This window comes from Triticum dicoccoides, chromosome 1B (assembly GCF_002162155.2).
Source record: "Triticum dicoccoides isolate Atlit2015 ecotype Zavitan chromosome 1B, WEW_v2.0, whole genome shotgun sequence".
Classification (NCBI taxonomy): Eukaryota; Viridiplantae; Streptophyta; class Magnoliopsida; order Poales; family Poaceae; genus Triticum; species Triticum dicoccoides.
Window position 1 is genome coordinate 145667410 of NC_041381.1, and position 21229 is coordinate 145688638.

The 21229-nt window shown below is 44.0% G+C and overlaps 1 protein-coding gene across 1 annotated transcript; it reads left to right on the plus strand.

Annotated features, from left to right (window-relative positions):
* Window positions 1-14765: 14765 nt before the first annotated feature.
* LOC119324072 (RNA-binding protein Y14A-like) lies at window positions 14766-18404 on the plus strand. The gene is made up of 4 exons (XM_037597818.1): window positions 14766-15156; window positions 16277-16413; window positions 16630-16775; window positions 18071-18404. The coding sequence occupies exons 1-4, from the start codon at window positions 14862-14864 to the stop codon at window positions 18120-18122; spliced, it is 630 nt and encodes a 209-aa protein (XP_037453715.1). The 5' UTR covers window positions 14766-14861; the 3' UTR covers window positions 18123-18404.
* Window positions 18405-21229: the final 2825 nt, after the last annotated feature.

The window sequence follows — 21229 nt, forward strand, 5'->3', positions numbered from 1 at the left end:
TGCCATGGGGCGGCCTCCGATTGGACGGAGGAAGCGGGGCGGATGTGTCCGGCGCTGGGCGGACGCGTCCGGTGGCGGCGAGGGGAAATTAGGGTTTCGGGGGGATTTTTGGACGGGGGATGCCTTTTTATAGGTAGAAGGAGCTAGGAGAGTCCAAATGAGGAGCGGTTTTTGCCCACACGATCGTGATCGAACGACCGAGAGCATGGAGGGGAGTTAGATGGGTTTTGGGCCAGTTTGGAAGGGGTGTTGGGCTGCAAAGAGAAGGGGGTTTTACGGTTACCCGGTTAACCGTTGGAGTATCAAACGGACTCCAAATGGCACGAAACTTGACAGGCGGTCTACCGGTGGTATACTAAGGCCGCTTGGCAAGCCTCGGGCCATTCTGAGAAAGTTTAATACCCACTCACGAAGAGAGACAAGAAGGGGACGCCGGGTGACATAGGAGAGACAGATTGCAAAACGGACAACGGGGAAAAGGCTCGGATGCATGAGACGAACACGTATGCAAAATGAAATGCACATGATGACATGATAAAATGCAACACGCAAGCAAATGACATGGCAACGACGGCGAATAACTGGCAGACACCTGGCGCATCGAATCCGGGGCGTAACAAATGATATGTGATGTATGAGATTGATCATGTTCTTGTAATAGGAATCACGACTTGCATGTCGATGAGTATGACAACCGGCAGGAGCCATAGGAGTTGTCTTAATTTATTGTATGACCTGCGTGTCACTGAATAACGCCATGTAATTACTTTACTTCATTGCTAAACCGTTAGCCATAGTAGTAGAAGTAATAGCTGGCGAGACAACTTCATGGAGAGACGATGATGGAGATCATGATGATGGAGATCATGGTGTCATGCCGGTGACGATGATGATCATGGAGCCCCGAAGATGGAGATCAAAAGGAGCAAAATGATATTGGCCATATCATGTCACTATTTGATTGCATGTGATGTTATCATGTTTATGCATCTTATTTGCTTAGAACGACGGTAGTAAATAAGATGATCCCTCATAATAATTTCAAGAAAGTGTTCCCCCTAACTGTGCACCATTGCGAAAGTTCGTTGTTTCGAAGCACCATGTGATGATTGGGTGTGATAGATTCTAACGTTCACATACAACGGGTGTAAGCCAGATTTACACACGCGAAACACTTAGGTTGACTTGACGAGCCTAGCGTGTACAGACATGGCCTCGGAACACAAGAGACCGAAAGGTCGAACATGAGTCGTACAGTGGATACGATCAACATGAAGATGTTCACCGATGATGACTAGTCCGTCTCACGTGATGATCGGACACGACCTAGTTGACTCGGATCATGTATCACTTAGATGACTAGAGGGATGTCTATCTGAGTGGGAGTTCATTAGATGAACTTAATTATCCTGAACATAGTCAAAAGGTCTTTGCAAATTATGTCATAGCTCGCGCTTTAGTTCTACTGTTTTAGATATGTTCCTAGAGAAAATATAGTTGAAAGTTGATAGTAGCAATTATGCAGACTGGGTCCGTAAACTGAGGATTGTCCTCATTGCTGCGTAGAAGGCTTATGTCCTTAATGCACCGCTCGGTGTGCTGAACCTCGAACGTCGTTTGTGGATGTTGCGAACATCTGACATACACGTTTTGATGACTACGTGATAGTTCAGTGGGTTTAGAATTGAGGCACCGAAGACATTTTTGAAATGTCGCAGAACATATGAGATGTTCCAAGAGCTGAAATTGGGATTTCAGGCTCGTGCCCATGTCAAGAGGTATAAGACCTCCGATGAGCTTCTTGGCCTACAAACTAAGGGAGAAAAGCTCAATCGTTGAACTTGTACTCACATTGTCTGGGTACAACAATCACTTGAATCGAGTGGGAGTTAATCTTCCAGATGAGATAGTGATGTTTCTCCAAAGACATTGCCACCAAGCTACTAGAGCTTCATGATGAACTATAACATATCAAGGATAGATATGATGATCCTTGAAATATTCACGATGTTTGACACCGCAAAAGTAGAAATCAAGAAGGAGCATCAATCGTTGATGGTTAGTGAAACCACTAGTTTCAAGAAGGGCAAGGGCAATAAGGGGTACTTCATGAAACGGCAAATCAGTTGTTGCACTAGTGGAGAAACCCAGGGTTGAACCCAAACCCGAGACTAAGTGCTTCTGTAATGAGGGAACGGTCACTGAAGCAGAACTACCCTAGATACTTGGTAGATGAGAAGGCTGGCAAGGTTGACAGAAGTATATTTGATATACATTGAATTAAATGTGTACTTTACTAGTACTCCTAGTAGCACCAGGGTATTAAGATATCGATTCGGTTTCTAAGTGTTAGTAACTCAAAATAAAAGGATACGGAATAAACGGAGACTAGCTAAAGGTGAGATGACGATATGTGTTGGAACTGTTTCCAAGCTTGATGTGATCAAGCATCGCATACTCCCTCTACCATCGAGATTGGTGTTAAACCTAAATAATTGTTATTTGGTGTTTGCGTTGAGCATAGACATGATTGGATTATGTCTATCGCAATACGGTTATTCATTTAAGGAGAATAATGGTTACTCTGTTTATTTGAATAATACCTTCAATGGTCTTGCACCTAAAATGAATGGTTTATTGAATCTCGGTCGTAGTGATACACATGTTCATGCCAAAAGATATAAGATAGTAATGATAGTACCACCTACTTGTGGCACTGCCATTTGAGTCATATTGGTATAAAATGCATGAAGAAGCTCCATGTTGATGGATCTTTTGGACTCACTCGTTTTTGAAAAGTTTGAGACATGCGAACCATGTCTATTAGTATGTACGCATGAAGAAACTCCATGCAGATGGATCGTTTGGACTCACTTGATTTTGAATCACTTGAGACATGCAAATCATACCACATGGGCAAGATGACTGAAAAGCCTCGTTTTCAGTAAGATGGAACAAGAAAGCAACTTGTTGGAAGTAACACATTTTGATGTGTGCAGTCCAATGAGTGCTGAGGCACGCAGTGGATATCGCTATGTTCTTACTTCATAGATGATTTGAGTAGATGCTGAGTATATTTACTTGATGAACCACAAGTCTGAATTATTGAAAGGTTCAAGTAATTTCAGAGTGAAGTTAAAGATCTTCGTGACAAGAGGATAAAATGTCTATGATATGATCATAGAGATGAATATCTGAGTTGCGAGTTTGGTACACAATTGAGACATTATGGAAATTGTTTCACAACTAACACCGCCTGGAACACCATAGTGTGATGGTGTGTCCAAACATCATAGCTGCACCCTATTGGATATGGTGCATACCATGATGTCTCTTATCGAATTACCACTATCATTCATGGGTTAGGCATTAGAGACAACCGCATTCACTTTAAATAGGGCACCACGCAATTCCATTGAGATGACACCGTATGAACTATGGTTTAGAGAAACCTAAGCTGTCGTTTCTTGAAAGTTTGGGGCTGCGACGCTTATGTGAAAAAGTTTCATCGTGATAAGCTCGAACCCAAAACGAATAAATGCATCTTCATAGGATACCCAAAATGGTTGGGCATACCTCCTATCTCAGATCCGGAAGCAAAAGTAATTGTTTCTAGAAACGGGTCCTTTCTCGAGGAAAAGTTTCTCTCGAAAGAATTGAGTGGGAGGATGGTGGAGACTTGATGAGGTTATTGAACCATCACTTCAACTAGTGTGTAGCAGGGCACAGGAAGTTGTTCCTGTGGCACCTACACCAATTGAAGTGGAAGTTGATGATAGTGATCATGAAACTTCGGATCAAGTCACTACCGAACCTCGTAGGGTGACAAGGAGGCGTACTACTTCAGAATGGTACAGTAATCATGTCTTGAAGGTCATATTGCTAGACAATAATGAACCTACGAGCTATGGAGAAGCGATGGTGGGCCCGGATTCCGACAAATGGCTAGAGGCCATAAAATCCGAGAGAGGATCCATGTATGAAAACAAAGTGTGGACTTTGGAAGAACTAATTGATGGTCGTAAGGCTGTTGGGTACAGATGGATTTTAAAAGGAAGACGGACAATGATGGTAAGTATCACCACTACAAGCTCGACTTGTTGTTAAGGTGTTCTCCGACAAGTTCAAGGAGTTGACTACGATGAGACTTTCTCACTCGTAGCGATGCTAAGAGTCTATTTGAATTATATTAGCAATTACTGCATGATTTATGAAATCTTGCAGATAGGATGTCAAAAACCATTGTTTCCTCGACGTTATTCTTGAGGAAAGGTTGTATGTGATACAACCAGAAGGTTTTGTCAATCCTGAAAGATGCTAACAAGTGTGCAAAGCTCCAGCAATCCTTCTAAGGACTGGAGTAAGCATCTCGGAGTTGGAATATACGCTTTGATGAGATGATCAAAGATTTTGGGTTTATACAAAGTTTATGAGAAACTTGTATTTCCAAAGAAGTGAGTGGGAGCACTATAGCATTTCTGACGAGTATATGTTGTTGACATATTGTTGATCAGAAATGATGTAGAATTTTTGGAAAGCATATAGGGTTGCTTGAAAAGTGTTTTTCAATGGAAAACCTGGATTAAGCTACTTGAACATTGAGCATCAAGATCTATAAGGATAGATCAAAACGCTTAATAGTAATTTCAAATGAATACATACCGTGACAAGATTTTGAAGGAGTTCAAAATAGATCAACAAAGAAGGAGTTCTTGGCTGTGTTATATGGTGTGAGTATTGAGTAAGACTCAAGACATGACCACGGCAGAAGAGAGAGAAAGGACGAAGGTCGTCCCCTATGCTTCAGACGTAGGCTCTATAGTATGCTATGCTGTGTACCACACCGGAAGTGTGCCTTGCCATGAGTCAGTCAAGGGGTACAAGAGTGATCCAGGAATGGATCACAGGACAACAGTCAAACTTATCCTTAGTAACTAGTGGACTAAGGAAATTTTCTCGATTATGGAGGTGGTAAAAGAGTTCGTCGTAAAGGGTTACGTCGATGCAAACTTTGACACTAATCCGGATTATTCTGAGTAGTAAACCGGATTCGTATAGTAGAACAGTTATTTGGAATAGCTCCAAATAGAGCGTGGTAGCTGCATCTAGAAGATGACATAAAGATTTGCAAAGCACACACGGATCTGAAAAGTTCAGATCCATTGACTAATAACCTCTCTCACAAGTGAGATATGATCAAACCCCATGGGCGTTGATTCATTACAATCACATAGTGATGTGAACTAGATTATTGACTCTAGTGCAAGTGGGAGACTGTTGGAAATATGCCCTAGAGGAAATAATAAAATGGTTATTATTATATTTCCTTGTTTATGATAATTTTTTATTATCCATGCTAGAATTGTATTGATAGGAAACTCGGATACATGTGTGGATACATAGACAACACCATGTCCCCAGTAAGCCTCTAGTTGACTAGCTCGTTGATCAATAGATGGTTACGGTTTCCTGACCATGGACATTGGATGTCGTTGATAACGGGATCACATCATTAGGAGAATGATGTGATGGACAAGACCCAATCCTAAGCCTAGCACAAGATCGTGTAGTTCGTATGCTAAAGCTTTTCTAAATGTCAAGTATCTTTTCCTTAGACCATGAGATTGTGCAACTCCTGGACACCGTAGGAATGCTTTGGGTGTGCCAAACGTCACAACGTAACTGGGTGGCTATAAAGGTGCACTACGGGTATCTCCGAAAGTGTCTGTTGGGTTGGCACGAATCGAGACTGGGATTTGTCACTCCGTGTGATGGAGAGGTATCTCTGGGCCCACCCAGTAGGACATCATCATAATGTGCACAATGTGATCAATGAGTTGATCGTGGGATGATGTGTTATGGAACGAGTAAAGAGACTTGCCGGTAACGAGATTGAACAAGGTATCGGGATACCGACGATCGAATCTCGGGCAAGTACTATACCGGTAGACAAAGGGAATTGTATACGGGATTGATTGAATCCTTGACATCGTGGTTCATCCGATGAGATCATCGTGGAACATGTGGGATCCAACATGGGTATCCAGATCCTGCTGTTGGTTATTGGCCGGAGAGTTGTCCCGGTCATGTCTGCATGGTTCCCGAACCCGTAGGGTCTACACACTTAAGGTTCGATGATGCTAGGGTTATAGGGAATAGATATACGTGGTTACCGAATGTTGTTAGGAGTCCCGGATGAGATCTCGGACGTCACAAGGAGTTCCGGAATGGTCCGGAGGTAAAGATTTATATATGGGAAGTCCTGTTTTGGTCACCGGAAAGGTTTCGGGTGCTATCGGTAACGTACCGGGACCACCGGGAGGGTCCCGGGGGTCCACCAGGTGGGGCCACCAGCCCCAGAGGGCTGCGTAGGCCAAGTGTGGGAGGGGACCAGCCCCAGGTGGGCTGGTGCGCCCCCCCCCCACCAAGGCCCAAGGCGCAGGGAGAGTGGGAGGGGGCAAAACCCTAGGTCCAGATGGGCCTTAAGGCCCACCCTAGGGCGCCCCCCTCTCTTCCCCCCTTTGGCCGCACCCTAGATGGGTTTTAGGGGCTGCCGCCACCCCTAGGGAGGGAACCCTAGATGCGGGCGCAGCCCCTCCCCTTCCCCTATATATACTTGAGGTATTGGGGGCTGCAAAACACACGAGATGAACTCTCCCAAGGCGCAGCCCTACCTCTCTCCCTCCTCGTCTCTTGAAGTGCTTGGCGAAGCCCTGCTGGAATGCCATGCTCCTCCATCACCACCACGCCATTGTGCTGCTGCTGGATGGAGTCTTCCCCAACCTCTCCCTCTCTCCTTGCTGGATCAAGGCACGGGAGACGTCACCGGGCTGCACGTGTGTTGAACGCGGAGGTGTCGTCCGTTCGGCACTAGGATCTTCGGTGATTTGGATCACGACGAGTATGACTCCCTCAACCCCGTTCTCTTGAACGCTTCCTCTCGCGATCTACAAGGGTATGCAGATGAACTCCTCTCTCTCGTTGCTAGTCTCTCCATAGATAGATCTTGGTGACTCGTAGGAAAATTTTGAATTTCTGCTACGTTCCCCAACACACCCATGCCCACCCTCTAATGAGAGAACTCTTCAACTCATACATTGTTTAATTTCCCTTCGTGCTTACCGAAGGATGAATGCTATGATAATTGCTATGATCATGTTGATTCGTTTGAAGTATCCCTTTTTGATGAACTTGATGCTTGCTATGCTTGTGGCCATGATGACAATATAAATTATGCTTATGGAGATGAACTTGCTATAATTCTTATGTTAAGAATGAAATTGTTGCTATTGCACCCACACATGATAGTTCTATTATCTTTTTGAATTCTCACAACTACGTACACAATATTGGAGAAGTTTGCTCTTATTAATGACTATATTGATGGGTTGTGTTCTACCATTACACATGATGATTTTGATGAATATAATATGCATGTGCTTGCTGCTCCTACTTGCAATTATTACGAGAGAGGAACTACATATCCACCTCTCTATGTTTCCAACACGATAAAATTGCAAGAAACTGATTATGCCATGTATTGTCCTTTACTTGATGTGCATGAATTGTTCTTTATGACATGCCGATGCATAGGAAGAGAGTTAGGCTTCGTCATTGCATGATATATGTTGCTTTGTGCTTACTACTAAATTATAAATCATTGCTAATTAAAATTGGCTTGGATATACCTTTGGATCCGGGTGGATCCATTACTTGAGCACTTTATGTCTAGCTTAATGGCTTTAAAGTAAGTGCTGCCAGGGAGACAACTCGGAAGTTTTAGAGAGTCATTTTTTTTGTTGTGTGCTTTTATAAAGTTTAAAAACAAAAAATATAGAGGGGCACCTAAAACTTTTTCAAAAAGAAAAGTGAGAGAGAGAGAGACAAGCATTGTTAAAGTAGGAGCTAGCCTTAAACTTTGTTCATGCCCACGGAAACTTTGTGAATCTTAATTACAAAAACTTTTCAACAAAAAATAATTATCCCCTTGTACAAATCCATTGTATTATAAAAATAATGTGCCAAGATTTGCCTTTAGGATGATTAGATTGCTTGTTTGGTATGTGCGGTGCAAAAACAGAAACTTTGGTTGTAGTGCATGAATTTACATTTTTTACTGGAATTTCAGAAGTTTCTGAATTTTTTACACAGTACTGGTATGCAAATTATTTTTTTGTCCTAAGTTTTCAGAATTTTGGGAGTTACAGAAGTATGGTCAAACTTTACATTGCTATAGACTATCCTGTTTTTGACAGATTCTGTTTTTGATGTATTATTTTGCTTGTTTTGATGGAACTATGGAGTGTATCGGTGGTATAAGCCATGGAGAAGTTAGAATACAGTAGGGATAATGCAAAAATAAAATATGAATGAGTTTGCAACAGTACTTAAAGTAGTGATTTGCTTTATTATACCAACGGATCTCATGGAGGTTTTGTTAAGTTTTGTGTGGATGAACTGTTCGAAGATTGAGGAGGTCTCGATGGGAGCAGAAGGAGGAAGGCAAGAGTTCAAGCTTGGGGATTCCCAAGGAACCCCAAGTAAATATTCAAGGAGACTCAAGCGTCTAAGCTTGGGGATGCCCCGGAAGGCATCCCATCTTTCTTCAACAAGTATCAGTATGTTTTGGTTTTTGTGTTTGTTCATGTGATATGTGTTAATCTTGGAGCATTGTGTGCCTTTATTTTTCTTTTAATAATGCACCATGCTGGTATGAGATAGTCCTTGATTGATTTATAGATGCTCTTTGCACTTCACTTATATCTTTTGAGTATGGCTTTATAGAATGCTTCATGCGCTTCACTTATATCATTTGAAGTTTGGATTGCCTATTTCTCTACATATAGAAAACCGTTATTTGTAGAATGCTCTTTTGCTTCACTTATATTTATTAAAGCATGGTCTTTTGTAGAAAGAATTAAACTCTCATGCTTCACTTATATCTATTTAGATACTAAACGGGAATTGGTCATTTGCATGGTTAGTCATAAAATACTATACAAAACTTGTAGACCACTGAATATGATATGTTTGATTCCTTGCAATAGTTTTGCGACATAGAGATGATAATATGTCGGAGGTACTAGTGAATGATTGTGGTTAGTAAGAATATTGGTGTTAAGGTTTGTGATTCCCGAAGCATGGACGTATAGTCTCTCGTTATGCTAAGAAGTTGGAGCATGATATATTATTGATTGTCTTCCTTATGAGTGGCGGTCGGGGACGAGCGATGGTCTTTTCCTACCAATCTATCCCCCTAGGGGCATGCGTAGTAGTACTTTGCTTCGAGGGCTAATAAACTTTAGCAATAAGTATGTGAGTTCTTTATGACTAATGTGAGTCCACGGATTATACGCACTCTTGCCTTTTCGCAATTTGGTAGCCCTTTAATACCATGCATTGCCCTTTCTCACCTTGAGATATGGTGCAAACTTCGCCGGTGCATCCTAACCTCGTGATATGATACGCTCTATCACACATAAGCCTTATTATATCTTCCTCAAAACAGCCACCATACCTACCTATTATGGCATTTCCATAGCCATTCCGAGATATATTACCACGCAACTTCCATCATCATCATATACATGACTTGAGCATTCATTGTCATATTGCTTTGCATGATATAAGATAGCTAGCATGACATTTTCATGGCTTGTTTGTTTTTTGATATCTTTTCTACGCTAGATCATTGCCACATCCTGGTACACTGCCAGAGGCATTCATATAGAGTCATATTGTTTTAGGTATCGAGTTGTAATTTTTATTTCTTTTGAATTATAAATAAATAGAAGTGTGATGATCATCACTATTCATTAGAGCGTTGTCCCAAGTGAGAAAAGGATGATGGAGACTATGATTCCCCCACAAGTCGGGATGAGACCCCAGACAAAAAAAGAAAAAAAGTGAGGCCAAAAAGAGTCCAAGAAAAAGAAAAAAAGAAAAAAAAGGAAAATGAGAGAAAAAGAGAGAAGAGGCAATGTTACTATCCTTTACCACACCTGTGCTTCAGAGTACCATCATGTTTTTTATGTAGAGAGCCTCCTATGTAGTCACTTTCATATACTAGTGGGAATTTTTCATTATAGAACTTGGCTTGTATATTCCGATGATGGGCTTCCTCAAATGCCCGAGGGCTTCATGAGAAAGCAAGTTGGATGTACACCCACTTAGTTTTCATGTTGAGCTTTCATACACTTATAGCTCTTAGTGCATCCGTTGTAGGGCAATCCCTACTCCTTGTACTGATATCAATTGATGGGCATCTCCATAGCCCGTTGGTTAGCCGCGTCGATGTGAGACTTTCTTACTTTTTTGGCTTCTCTATGTTTACCCTTATCATCATACTCTATTTCACCCATAGTGCTATGTCCATGGCTTGCGCTCATGTATAGTGTGGGGGTTGAAAAAGCTGAAGCGCGTTAAAAAGTATGAACCAATTGCTCGACTTGTCATCGGAGTTGTGCATGATAAATACTTTGTGTTAAGAAGATGGAGCATTACAAGAGTATATGATTTTGTAGGGATAGCGTTATTTGGCATTGATATTTTGAAAGACATGATTGTTTGTTGGGATGCCTGATGTCTACTACACAACCTTCTTCTTGTAGACGTTGTTGGGCCTGCAAGTGCACAGGTTTGTAGGAAAGTAGCAAATTTCCCTCAAGTGGATGACCTAAGGTTTATCAATCCGTAGGAGGCGTAGGATGAAGATGGTCTCTCTCAAGAAACCCTGCAACCAAATAACAAAGAGTCTCTTGTGTCCCCAACACACCCAATACAATGGTAAATTGTATAGGTGCACTAGTTCGGCGAAGAGATGAAGATACAAGTGCAAAATAGATAGTAGATAAAGGTTTTTGTAATCTGAAATAATAAAAACAGCAAGGTAACAAGTGGTAAAAGTGAGCGTAAACGGTATTGCAATGATAGGAAACAAGGCCTAGGGTTCATACTTTCGCTAGTGCAAGTTCTCTCAACAATAATAACATAGATAGATCATATAAGAAGCCCTCAACATGCAACAAAGAGTCACACCAAAGCCACTAATAGCGGAGAACAAACATAGAGATTATGGTAGGGTACGAAACCACCTAAAAGTTATTCTTTCGAATCGATCTATAAAAGAGTTCGTACTAGAATAACACCTTAAGACACAAATCAACCAAAACCCTAATGTCACCTAGATACTCCATTGTCACCTCAAGTATCCATGGGCATGATTATACGATATGCGTCACACAATCTCAGATTCATCCAACAAACATAAAAGTACTTCAAAGAGTGCCCCAAAGCTACTACCGGAGAGTCAAGAACGTGTGTCAACCCCTATGCATAGGTTCCCAATGTCACGAAACCCGCAAGTTGATCACCAAAACATACATCAAGTGGATCAATAGAATAACCCATTGTCACCATGGTTATCCCACGCAATACATACATCAAGTGTTCTCATAAAAGACTTAATCCGATAAAATAACTTCAAAGGGGAAACTCAATTCATCACAAGAGAGTAGAGGGGGAGAAACATCATAAGATCCAACTACAATAGCAAAGCTCGGGATACATCAAGATCGTGCCATAGAGGGAACACGAGAGAGAACACGAGAGAGAGAGAGATCAAACACATAGCTACTGGTACATACCCTCAGCCCCGAGGATGAACTACTCCCTCCTCGTCATGGATAGCGCCGGGATGATGAAGATGGCCACCAGTGATGGGATCCCCCCTCCGGCAGGGTGCCGGGAAGGGCTCCCGAGAGGTTTTTGGTGGCTACAGAGGCTTGCGGTGGCGGAACTCCCGATCTATCTTCTGTTCTGGAAGTTTTAGGGTATGTAGGTATATATGGGTGAAAGGAGTACGTCGGTGGACCTCCGGGGTTCTCACGAGGCAGGGGGCGCGCCCTAGGGGGGTGGGCGCGCCCCCCACCCTTGTGGGCAGCCCGGGACTCCCCTGACGTGCACTCCAAGTCTATCAGGTTGCTTTCCTTCCAAAAATAACTTCTCCAATTGATTTCGTTCCGTTTTGACTCCGTCTGATATTCCTTTTCCTCGAAACACTAAAATAGGCATAAAACAACAAATCTGGGCTGGGCCTCCGGTTAATAGGTTAGTCCCAAAAATAATATAAAAGTGGATAATAAAGCCCAATATTGCCCAAAACAGTAGATAAAGTATCATGGAACAATCAAAAATTATAGATACGTTGGAGACGTATCAATGCCTGAGTATTAATGTCTTTATGTCACATTATAGACTTTTGCTTTGAATCACTCCTATCTTAATATTCATGCCATGATTAGATATATGATCAAGATTATGCTAGGTAGCATTCCACATTAAAAATTATCTTTTTTACCATTTACCTACTCGAGAACGAGCAGGAATTAATCCTGGATATGCTGATACGTCTCCGTCGTATCCATAATTTTTTGTTTGTTCAATGCCAATATTATACAACTTTTATATACTTTTGGCAACATTTTATATACTGTTTTTTGGGACTAACATATTGATCTAGTGCCCAGTGTTAGTTCCTGTTGCATGTTTTTTGTTTCACATGATATCCATATCAAACTAAGTCCAAATGCGATAAAAATTTACGGAGATTTATTTTGGAATATATGTGATTTTTTGGAGGTGGAATCAACGCAAACGGAGGCCCACAGCCTCCACTACCCACCAGGGCGTGGCTCACACCCCTAGTGCGCGGTGGTGCCTAGTGGGCACCCCGTAAGTTGGCTGGGGCCTTTCTTTCGCTGCAAGAAAGACAATTTATGAAAAATATCATGTTAAAATTTCAGCACAATCGGAGTTATGGACCTCCAGGAATTTAAGAAACAGTGAAGGGCTGAAAAACATGAACGCAAAACAAAAGAACATAGAGAGAGATCCAATCTCGGAGGGGCTCTCATCCCTCCGCCGCCATGGAGTCCATGGACCATAGGGAGAACTCTCCTCCCATCTAGGGCGGAGGCCAAGGAATAAGAAGAAGGAGGGGCTCTCCCCCCTCTCTCTCGATGGCGCCGGAATGCCGCCGGGGCAATCATCATGAGGGCGATCTACATGAACAACTTCGCTGTCATCAACACCAACTCTCTCCCCCTCTATGTAACAGTGTAACCTCTCTATTCCCACTGTAATTCTCTGCTTAAACATGATGCTCAACACTATATATTATTATCCAATGATGTGTGGTTATCCTATGATGTTTGAGTAGATTTGTTTTGTCCTATGGTTTGATTGATGATCATGATTGGTTTGGTATATTTTATTTCGGTGCTGTCCTATGGTGCCCTCCGTGTCGTGCAAGCGTGAGGGATCCCCGTTGTAGGGTGTTGTGATACGTTCATGATTCACTTATGGTGGGTGGCTAGAGTGACAAAAGCTTACACCCGAGTAAGGGGGTTATTGCGTATGAGATAAAGAGGACTTGATACTTAATGCTATGGTTGGGTTTTACCTTAATGATCTTTGGTAGTTGCATATGCTGGCTAGAGTTCCAATCATAAGTGCATATGATCCTAGTATGAAAAGTATGTTAGCTCATGCCTCTCCCTCATATAAAATAGCAATAATGATTACCGGTCTAGTTATCGATTGCCTAGGGACAAACCATTCTCTCGTGTTACAAAAAGCTATCTACTACTTTTATTATCTTGCAATTTATTCACAGTTTTATTCTCGGAAAGTACTTCTAGTTTTACTCTTGTTCTAGGTAAAGCAGACATTAAGTGTGCGTAGAGTTGTATCGGTGGTCGATAGAACTTGAGGGAATATTTGTTCTATCTTTAGCTCCTCGTTGGGTTCGACACTCTTACTTATCAAAAAGACTACAAACGATCCCCTATACCTGTAGGTTATCACCTTCTCGCATTGCACATTTTTTATCCAATGGTACAAGATCAAGTTCCCATGTTTTCGCTGAATGTCCGGTTTCCACTAGATTTGCACTCTTCCTTCAAAGAAGGGTTGATCATGGAGGAGACAACCCAATGAGCCACGACTTTGTCCCCTCCTTCATTTGCTTTGCAAATCTAGCCCAATCTAGAGAAGAGGGAAGCACTACATGAGCCACGGGACAAAAGAGAATGGGGCGAAGTAGAAAATATGAAGGGTACAAAACTACATGAGCCACGTGACAAAAGAGAAAGGGGCAAAGTAGAAAATATGAAGGGTACAAAACTATCCTCATACTTGGGGACCTAGATCCAGTATGACGTCACTGGGGAACGCTCAGTCGAGTACGGACACGGTTGGCCGGACAATCGCCAGAGAGGAATCATCCGTACCGCTCGCTGGCTGTCGGCCCAACACGAAACACTCGAAGGAGGGCTGCTACTATTGGCGGGACAATCACTGGAGAGGAATCACCCACGCTGCTTGCAGGCTCGTCTCCTAACCCTAGATTCTCATGGTAAGGAAGAGAAAGGAAATCGAATCGTGGAAAGGTACGGGACGACTCAGCCTCAAGATGTTTCCGTATCGATGTAGAGAATTCTTGCGGGGTTCAGTTTGCAATTTATACATCCTTCCTTCTCGCATTGCACATTTTTTATCCAATGATACAAGATCAAGTTTCCAGGTTTTCGCTGAATGTCCGGTTTCCATTAGATTTGCACTCTATGCGATTATCCCATGTTAAAGAAAACTTGGAGGGAATAGAGAGTTACTTTTGCTAGCAAATCCGTGTTCTTGTAGGGATTAGCATTGTTTCCAGTACTATATATGTCAAGGGTGTTTCTGAATAAAGAGAGAGAAGATAACCCGACGTGCAAACCCCGAAGGCCCAAACCCCAGTAGGTCTCGCCCCTCCCGATCCGAACCCAGACCCAAAACCAACACCGGCGGCGGCTGCAGCGATGGCGGCGGCGGCGATGAACACGGACGTGGAGGCAGTCGACTTCGATTCCGACGACGACGATCTCATGGACGAGGAGGGTGCCATCGAACCCTCGCCCGCCCCCGCTCCCCGCCTCCGATCTACCATCGCAGGGGGCGGCGGCGGCGACGACGATGCCCCGCGTAAGACCAAGGGGCGCGGCTTCCGCGAGGACCCTAACTCCTCGTCCGCGCACCGCGACTCGCGGTTAGCTGGCGCGGGCCGCTCTGGCTTCGACGCCCTCGCCTCCGATGGCGGCCCTGGACCCGTGCGCTGTACGTCTCCATCCCTGTCCCTCCCTCCCGTGTTTCCCGATAAGAAGATAGTCAGGTAGGGCGGCGTGGTCTGACGCTCGCGTAGGAGGTCTGGTAACCTAGTATGTTCTCTTCTTCATCGTGTTAGTTTTGCTGTTTGAGGAACGAGATCTGAATGTCAAGGCACTGCAAAGATGCCGTCTTGATAGGTTTTTTCCGATGCCCATGGGCCTTTTTCTTGAGCAATGTAGATGTGCAGATGGATGCTTTGGGCGATTTGGTCGGATTGTTTCCTTGGGTTTGGAAATTGCTGCTTGCTCATAGTTTACCAAGATTGTTTACCTACGATTTTAGTGTAGATCTCTGAATCGTTTCATCCTACATGTTAGTGATCAGCGTGGAGCATAAATACAATTCTTTTTGGATGTTCGCCAAAGGATTCGTTTTCTGCTTGAGACTTTGGGTTACTTTTAATTGCAGCCCGTGAGTTGGTTTGTTGGGATGATTAATTTTTGTTTGCGAAGAAGTTTTTTTTATGAGCTTGACTGCTGAGGTTGTTCTTTGATTGAAGCTGTGGCTATCTTACTTCTTGTGATGTGAACGGGCATGACTTAGGGTGTTGCCTTCTGTATTATTTTTTCATTACATAATTAAATTGATAGTCACCTAAACCTTCAGTTCCTCCAATAAGCTGCTACGAATTGATAAGCTCTGAATGCAGGAAGGGAAACCTTAGAGCTTTCTTCCCTGATCTTCCCAAGCAGACCATATGATTCTCATTATTCTATTTCTCTGTCTTTCCAGCCAGCATTCCCGCTTATTCTGATTGGAGTGATGTGTGGTACCGGGGATAATGCAATTGATGGTGCTTGATTGACATACATCCACAAAACCTTTGAATATGTTTACTCTCAACTTCTGTTGAGTTCTATTAGCAAAATGTTGCATATGACATACTCCCGTCGCTATTTTCTGCTCATACCAAAGCTTGCTTTGTATAAAACATTGAATCAAAAAAATACTATTAGTAGCTAAATAAGTACAACTGCATTTCTGGACACAATCCTTTTCAATGTGTATTTCCTAGCAGGAATTGTCACTAATGGAGTTAATTTCTTGTATGCTTTTTCCTTGTGTACAGCCATTGAAGGGTGGATTGTACTGGTTACTGGAGTTCATGAAGAAGCTCAGGAGGAGGACCTCCATAATATTTTCGGGGATTATGGGCAGGTCAAGAACTTGCATTTGAATTTGGATCGCCGGACTGGATTTGTGAAGGTATGCTTCCTACCACCTTTAGTCCTTCAATTTTGTGGAGATGCCATTCGGTTTAGTTTTGTTTTCTAGTTTGCACTTGTGAAATCCTCGGGCAATTCCTTAATTATGAGTAAGACAGGCATCATAGTTTGTCATCCATAGAATAAGAACAGGGTTTGCTTGCATCCTTTCTTATCCCCTCCTTAATATTTGTGTGGCTTCCCTTCTCCTATGCAGGGATATGCTCTAATTGAGTATGAGAACTTTGAGCAAGCCAAGCGTGCAATAAGAGAATCAGACGGAACTGAGCTTCTTTCGCAGATAATAAGTGTTGACTGGGCATTTAGTAGTGGCCCTGTCAAACAGAGAAATACTCGGAAGAGGTATTGTTTATGTGAGCTTTCGTATTTAGTTTTTTTATTGGTTATGTTAGAAGGAAATTGCAGGCATGACAGCTACAGGTTTGATTGGTCCAACATATTTGTGAGAACCTTCTGGATATAGTGATAAAATCTTTACTTAGGTACTCTGAACTACAAATTAGTGTCCAACTGGCCATAATTATCATCCATATATGAGGCTTTTAGGCAAGCACTAAAGCAGGAGTCAGCTCTAGATTTTGGTGCAGAGACTGCTCAGGTGAAATGTCACCTGATGCCTACTTGAGAGTTGAAAGTGGGAAGAGCAAATCATTCTAAATTATGATAAAAAAATTAGACTAGGAATGGAGAATATAAGTCTACAGCGTGTTTGGTTGGGGATAATTAGAGCTAGGGAATGGGAATTGAAGGGGTACAAGACTTCAAATCTATTGTTTGGTTAGGGGGATTGGGAATTCATAAGGGAATAGTCATGGGACTTGGGATTCACATAATTCCTATCATGCGCCAAACAGAGGATTGGGAATAAAATGACTCATCCCATGACCAATCTCAGTAGAACTCCCTACTCTAAATTCGAATTCCCCTTACCAAATGTTGCCAAACACGCTGCTAGGTTAAGTTTGCTAAACCTAGTTTGATGAAGTTAGTTTTGGTTTAGTACTTTGGTTAAACGTGTACTGGCCACCAACTGAAAACCACCAAATCATTATGATAAAAAGAACATTAGGAATAAGAATTATAAATCTAAATTAAGTTTGCTAAACTTAGCTGGCAGTAATTGGATGTAGTTATGTACCTTCTGAACTCTTGCATGCTTAGTACAATCCCAAGAAGATTTTTCCTGGCTGGTTTTCAAGTTCTTGAAATTCTTTAATCTGAGGGGTTGGGGTTCACAAGTTGTCCTTTATTCCTTTTGCATTCTCCCAAACAAGTAGTCCCCACCCCCCTCCCTCTGCTTTATGCACTTCTTTTCTAATATCTGCTGAGATTCCCCAAGTAATAATGTAGTATTACTGCAGTAGTTAATCATAGGGGATTTCAGTTAAATTTTGGCCAAGTGTTTTTGGCTATGTAATATGATTTTCTTGATTTTAATTATACATTGGCTTGTACATATGATTTATTTCTTCCAATATTTCCTAGTTACCTTGACGATGCTTTTCTTGTTATTGTTTCACTTTTTAAGCATAGTGTGAATGCGAGTCACCGACCAAATGCATACATAGTCCAGTATGTTCTTTACACAGCTCTCAGAACCGAATATAATACTTGAGTTTGTACTATGTTCATTTCAGATCACCGAGGCCTAATCGCTCAAGGAGCCCACCAAGGAGAAGATACCCTTAAGCGACGGAAGTGCGAGAATCATGGGGATTCAGTTGTTTGCTTGTCTTATCGTAATTTGATGGCGGCCCTTGTCTCTCTGTACCAATTTCCGGTAGTAGTTGTATGGCATCTCAAGGTCCTTCCTTTGGTGGATGGAGCCATGTTTGCTGTTGAAGTTTGGCTTGCCAGTTTGAGACAATTGTAGCCGTTGATGTTGGATCCGTGATGTGTTGGATTGGAATGTTTGTGCCACAATTATGCTTGGGTAATTTGTATCATTATTTCTTCCATCGTTATTTTTTACTCGTCTGCTCAACTTATTTGATAGACTTGACTTCTGTTTTTCTTTTCTTCACTTAAGCGGCACTTACAGCGCAAATAGTTTTGAGTGAGTCCAACTAACCAATGTCCAACTAGGTAGCAGGGTGAGTATGCTCGTCAGTTTAATGGGTCCCGTCGGGCTGTTGGCTGGCGAGCACCTAGCTGGTCTCCCCCAACAATCGTTGGCCAACACACACGTCGCTACATTGCTGTCGTGTGCTTGCCCTCATTGTCGGCCTGCTCGTTCGCTCGTAGCCACAGCCATTGCATGGCCTTGCAGCTGCATCGCCACCGTCGTCGTCGTAGCATGCTGCACGCCCATCGCAGCACCCATTGCTTTGCCACGCAACTCGTTGTCGCCGCTCAGCCGTCTTGGGTTGAAGCTTGGTTGAAACATTTTCAGAAGCCGGTTGTAGCTTTCTTGGCCGTTGGTTGCATCCTTTTATGGTTGCCTCGTCTTCGGTTGAAACTTTTTCAGAAGCTTGTTGTAGCTTTCTCACCCGCCGGGCGTAGCATTTTACGACGCTGGTTGCAGTTCCTCCGCGTGACGGTCATAGCCCCTACATTCTCTGATTCCTGCAAAATATAACGACGCCGATAATAACATTTGGCGCTGCTGGTTGCAGCTCCACTGCGCGCCGATCACAACCTCTGCTCTCTATTTCCAGCAAAAAATGACGCCAACCGTAGCAATTGACGCACTGGTTGCAGCTCCCTTGTCAAGTACGTTGGGATACGGTGCCTGCAATTCTAGCGCACGGTCCCAAGATCCGCGGTAGCCGATTCCAGCATCGATAGCACGCGGGGTTGCCCATGTCCACTGTTGCAGCTCGTGGTCACATTGGTTGCTGTTGTTGAAGCACACGGGGGTAGCGGTTGCAACACTGGTCGTTGTTCGTCGTAGCATCTTGATAGTCAGCAGCAGGTTCTCGTGCCGCGTCGGTGACGGCAAACTCTCTTTCCCCCGCGTCGGCGACAGCGCCTTAATGCTGGCCAACAGCAACCGCGAGGAGAAATGGCGGTGGAGCGGTGCGAAGAGAAGAAAAAGAGGCAGAGGACGTCATGCGTGAGGCGTTAACCTGTTGAATATAATGTGCATGTATATTGTCTCTTGGACCAACCTCCTAGTTATCTTGTATAGTTAAGGTTGTGGCTCCCATCCTGTACTGTGCTCAGTGCACTAATCAATGCAATTGTGTTGCACGGTCTAAACATTGTCTTCCACATGGTATCTATCGCAGGAACCTAGTCCTACCCTAGCCGCCGCCGCTACCTTCTCCCGCCGCCGCCAACCGCCGCCGCTGCCACCGGTCGTTGCCACCACCCCTCCTACCCTCCCCACCCGCGCTGCCTCACCCCACCCGCGCCGCCACCGTCTAGCCGCGCCGCCACAAACCCTAACCGGTCGCGCCATCACCTCAGCCGCCGCCACCTCTCTCACTCCCCGCCACCACCATGAGCTCCACGGGATCCTCCACCGCCACCAATCCCTTCGTCGGTCCGGACATCACCCTCGTTCGCGATCTGAACATCCACGAGCATGTCCCGGTGGTCCTTGATCGATCCACCACCTCCTACTCCGCTTGGAAAGCGGTACTTTTCCTTGGTGTTTCGCGAGTACCTGATCCACGGCCACATCGATGGCACCGTGGACTCCAGCCTCATGGTGAACGACAAGGAGTGGATGATCCTTGACGCCACCATCATCCGCTGGTTCTACCTCACCATCTCCAAGGACCTCTTCCACATGGTGGTGGATGATGACGACGACGCCTACGCCATCTGGACCAAGCTCAACGGCCTCTTCACCGACAACAAACTGCGGCGCAAGGTCCTCCTCCACGGCGATTTTTATGGGTGCCAGCAGCTTGACTCGTCCATCGATGATTTTTGCATGCGCCTCAAAAAGCTTGCCGGTGAGCTCCGCGGCGAGACGGTCGGCGACAAGGTCCTCATTAGCACTCTCATCGCCGGTCTCAACAAGGATTTTGGGAACACCGCCTCCAACCTTACCCTCATCCCGAAGCCCACCTTTGCCAAGGTGGTGACGTATCTCAAGCTGGAGGAGAGGCGGATGAAGATGGCCCGGACTCGGGCGACTCACACCGCCCTCATCGCCTCCGATCAATGCAATTGTGTTGCACGGCCTAAACATTGTCTTCCACATTACCTAAGCATAATGGGCACTCAAACATTATAGAAGAGAGAATAATATGTACAAGAGATTACATTTTTGCTAGGTAGGCATCACACACAATCCTACCATAGCCTCCATACACGATCCCTAGCCAACTACTCACAAAACGTAGCTACTCCGGTGGCCCCGGCCCTAGTCCACATTTCAAGCTCTTGCCAGATTAGGTCCACTGTGCCCCCTACGTTCCGTAAGTCTGTTCTGCCAAACACCCTGCAGTTGTGTTGCTTCCATAGATTCCAGCATATCGACGTGACAACGGAGTCAAACCCCTTATGGTGCATTTTTGGCATGCCCTTCCTCGCTTCCGACCACCATCCTCCAATTCTAGCTTCAGCCGAGGGGCATAGAGCCAGATCAATCCCCATTCTGGCAAAGCACATGTACCAAACTTGCCGAGAAAAAACACACTGCAGCATAATGTGGTCCATCATGTCTTCCTCCTGCTCGCATAGAAAACACGGTGATTTCTCCTCCTGTAGCCCATATCTCCATCTTCTGTCTGAAGTCCAAAGCCTGTACTGAATGGCTGACCACATGAACAACTTGCATACTAGGGGGCCCAACACTTCCAAATTGCAGCTGAATGTTGGAATCTAGCCCCACCAATACA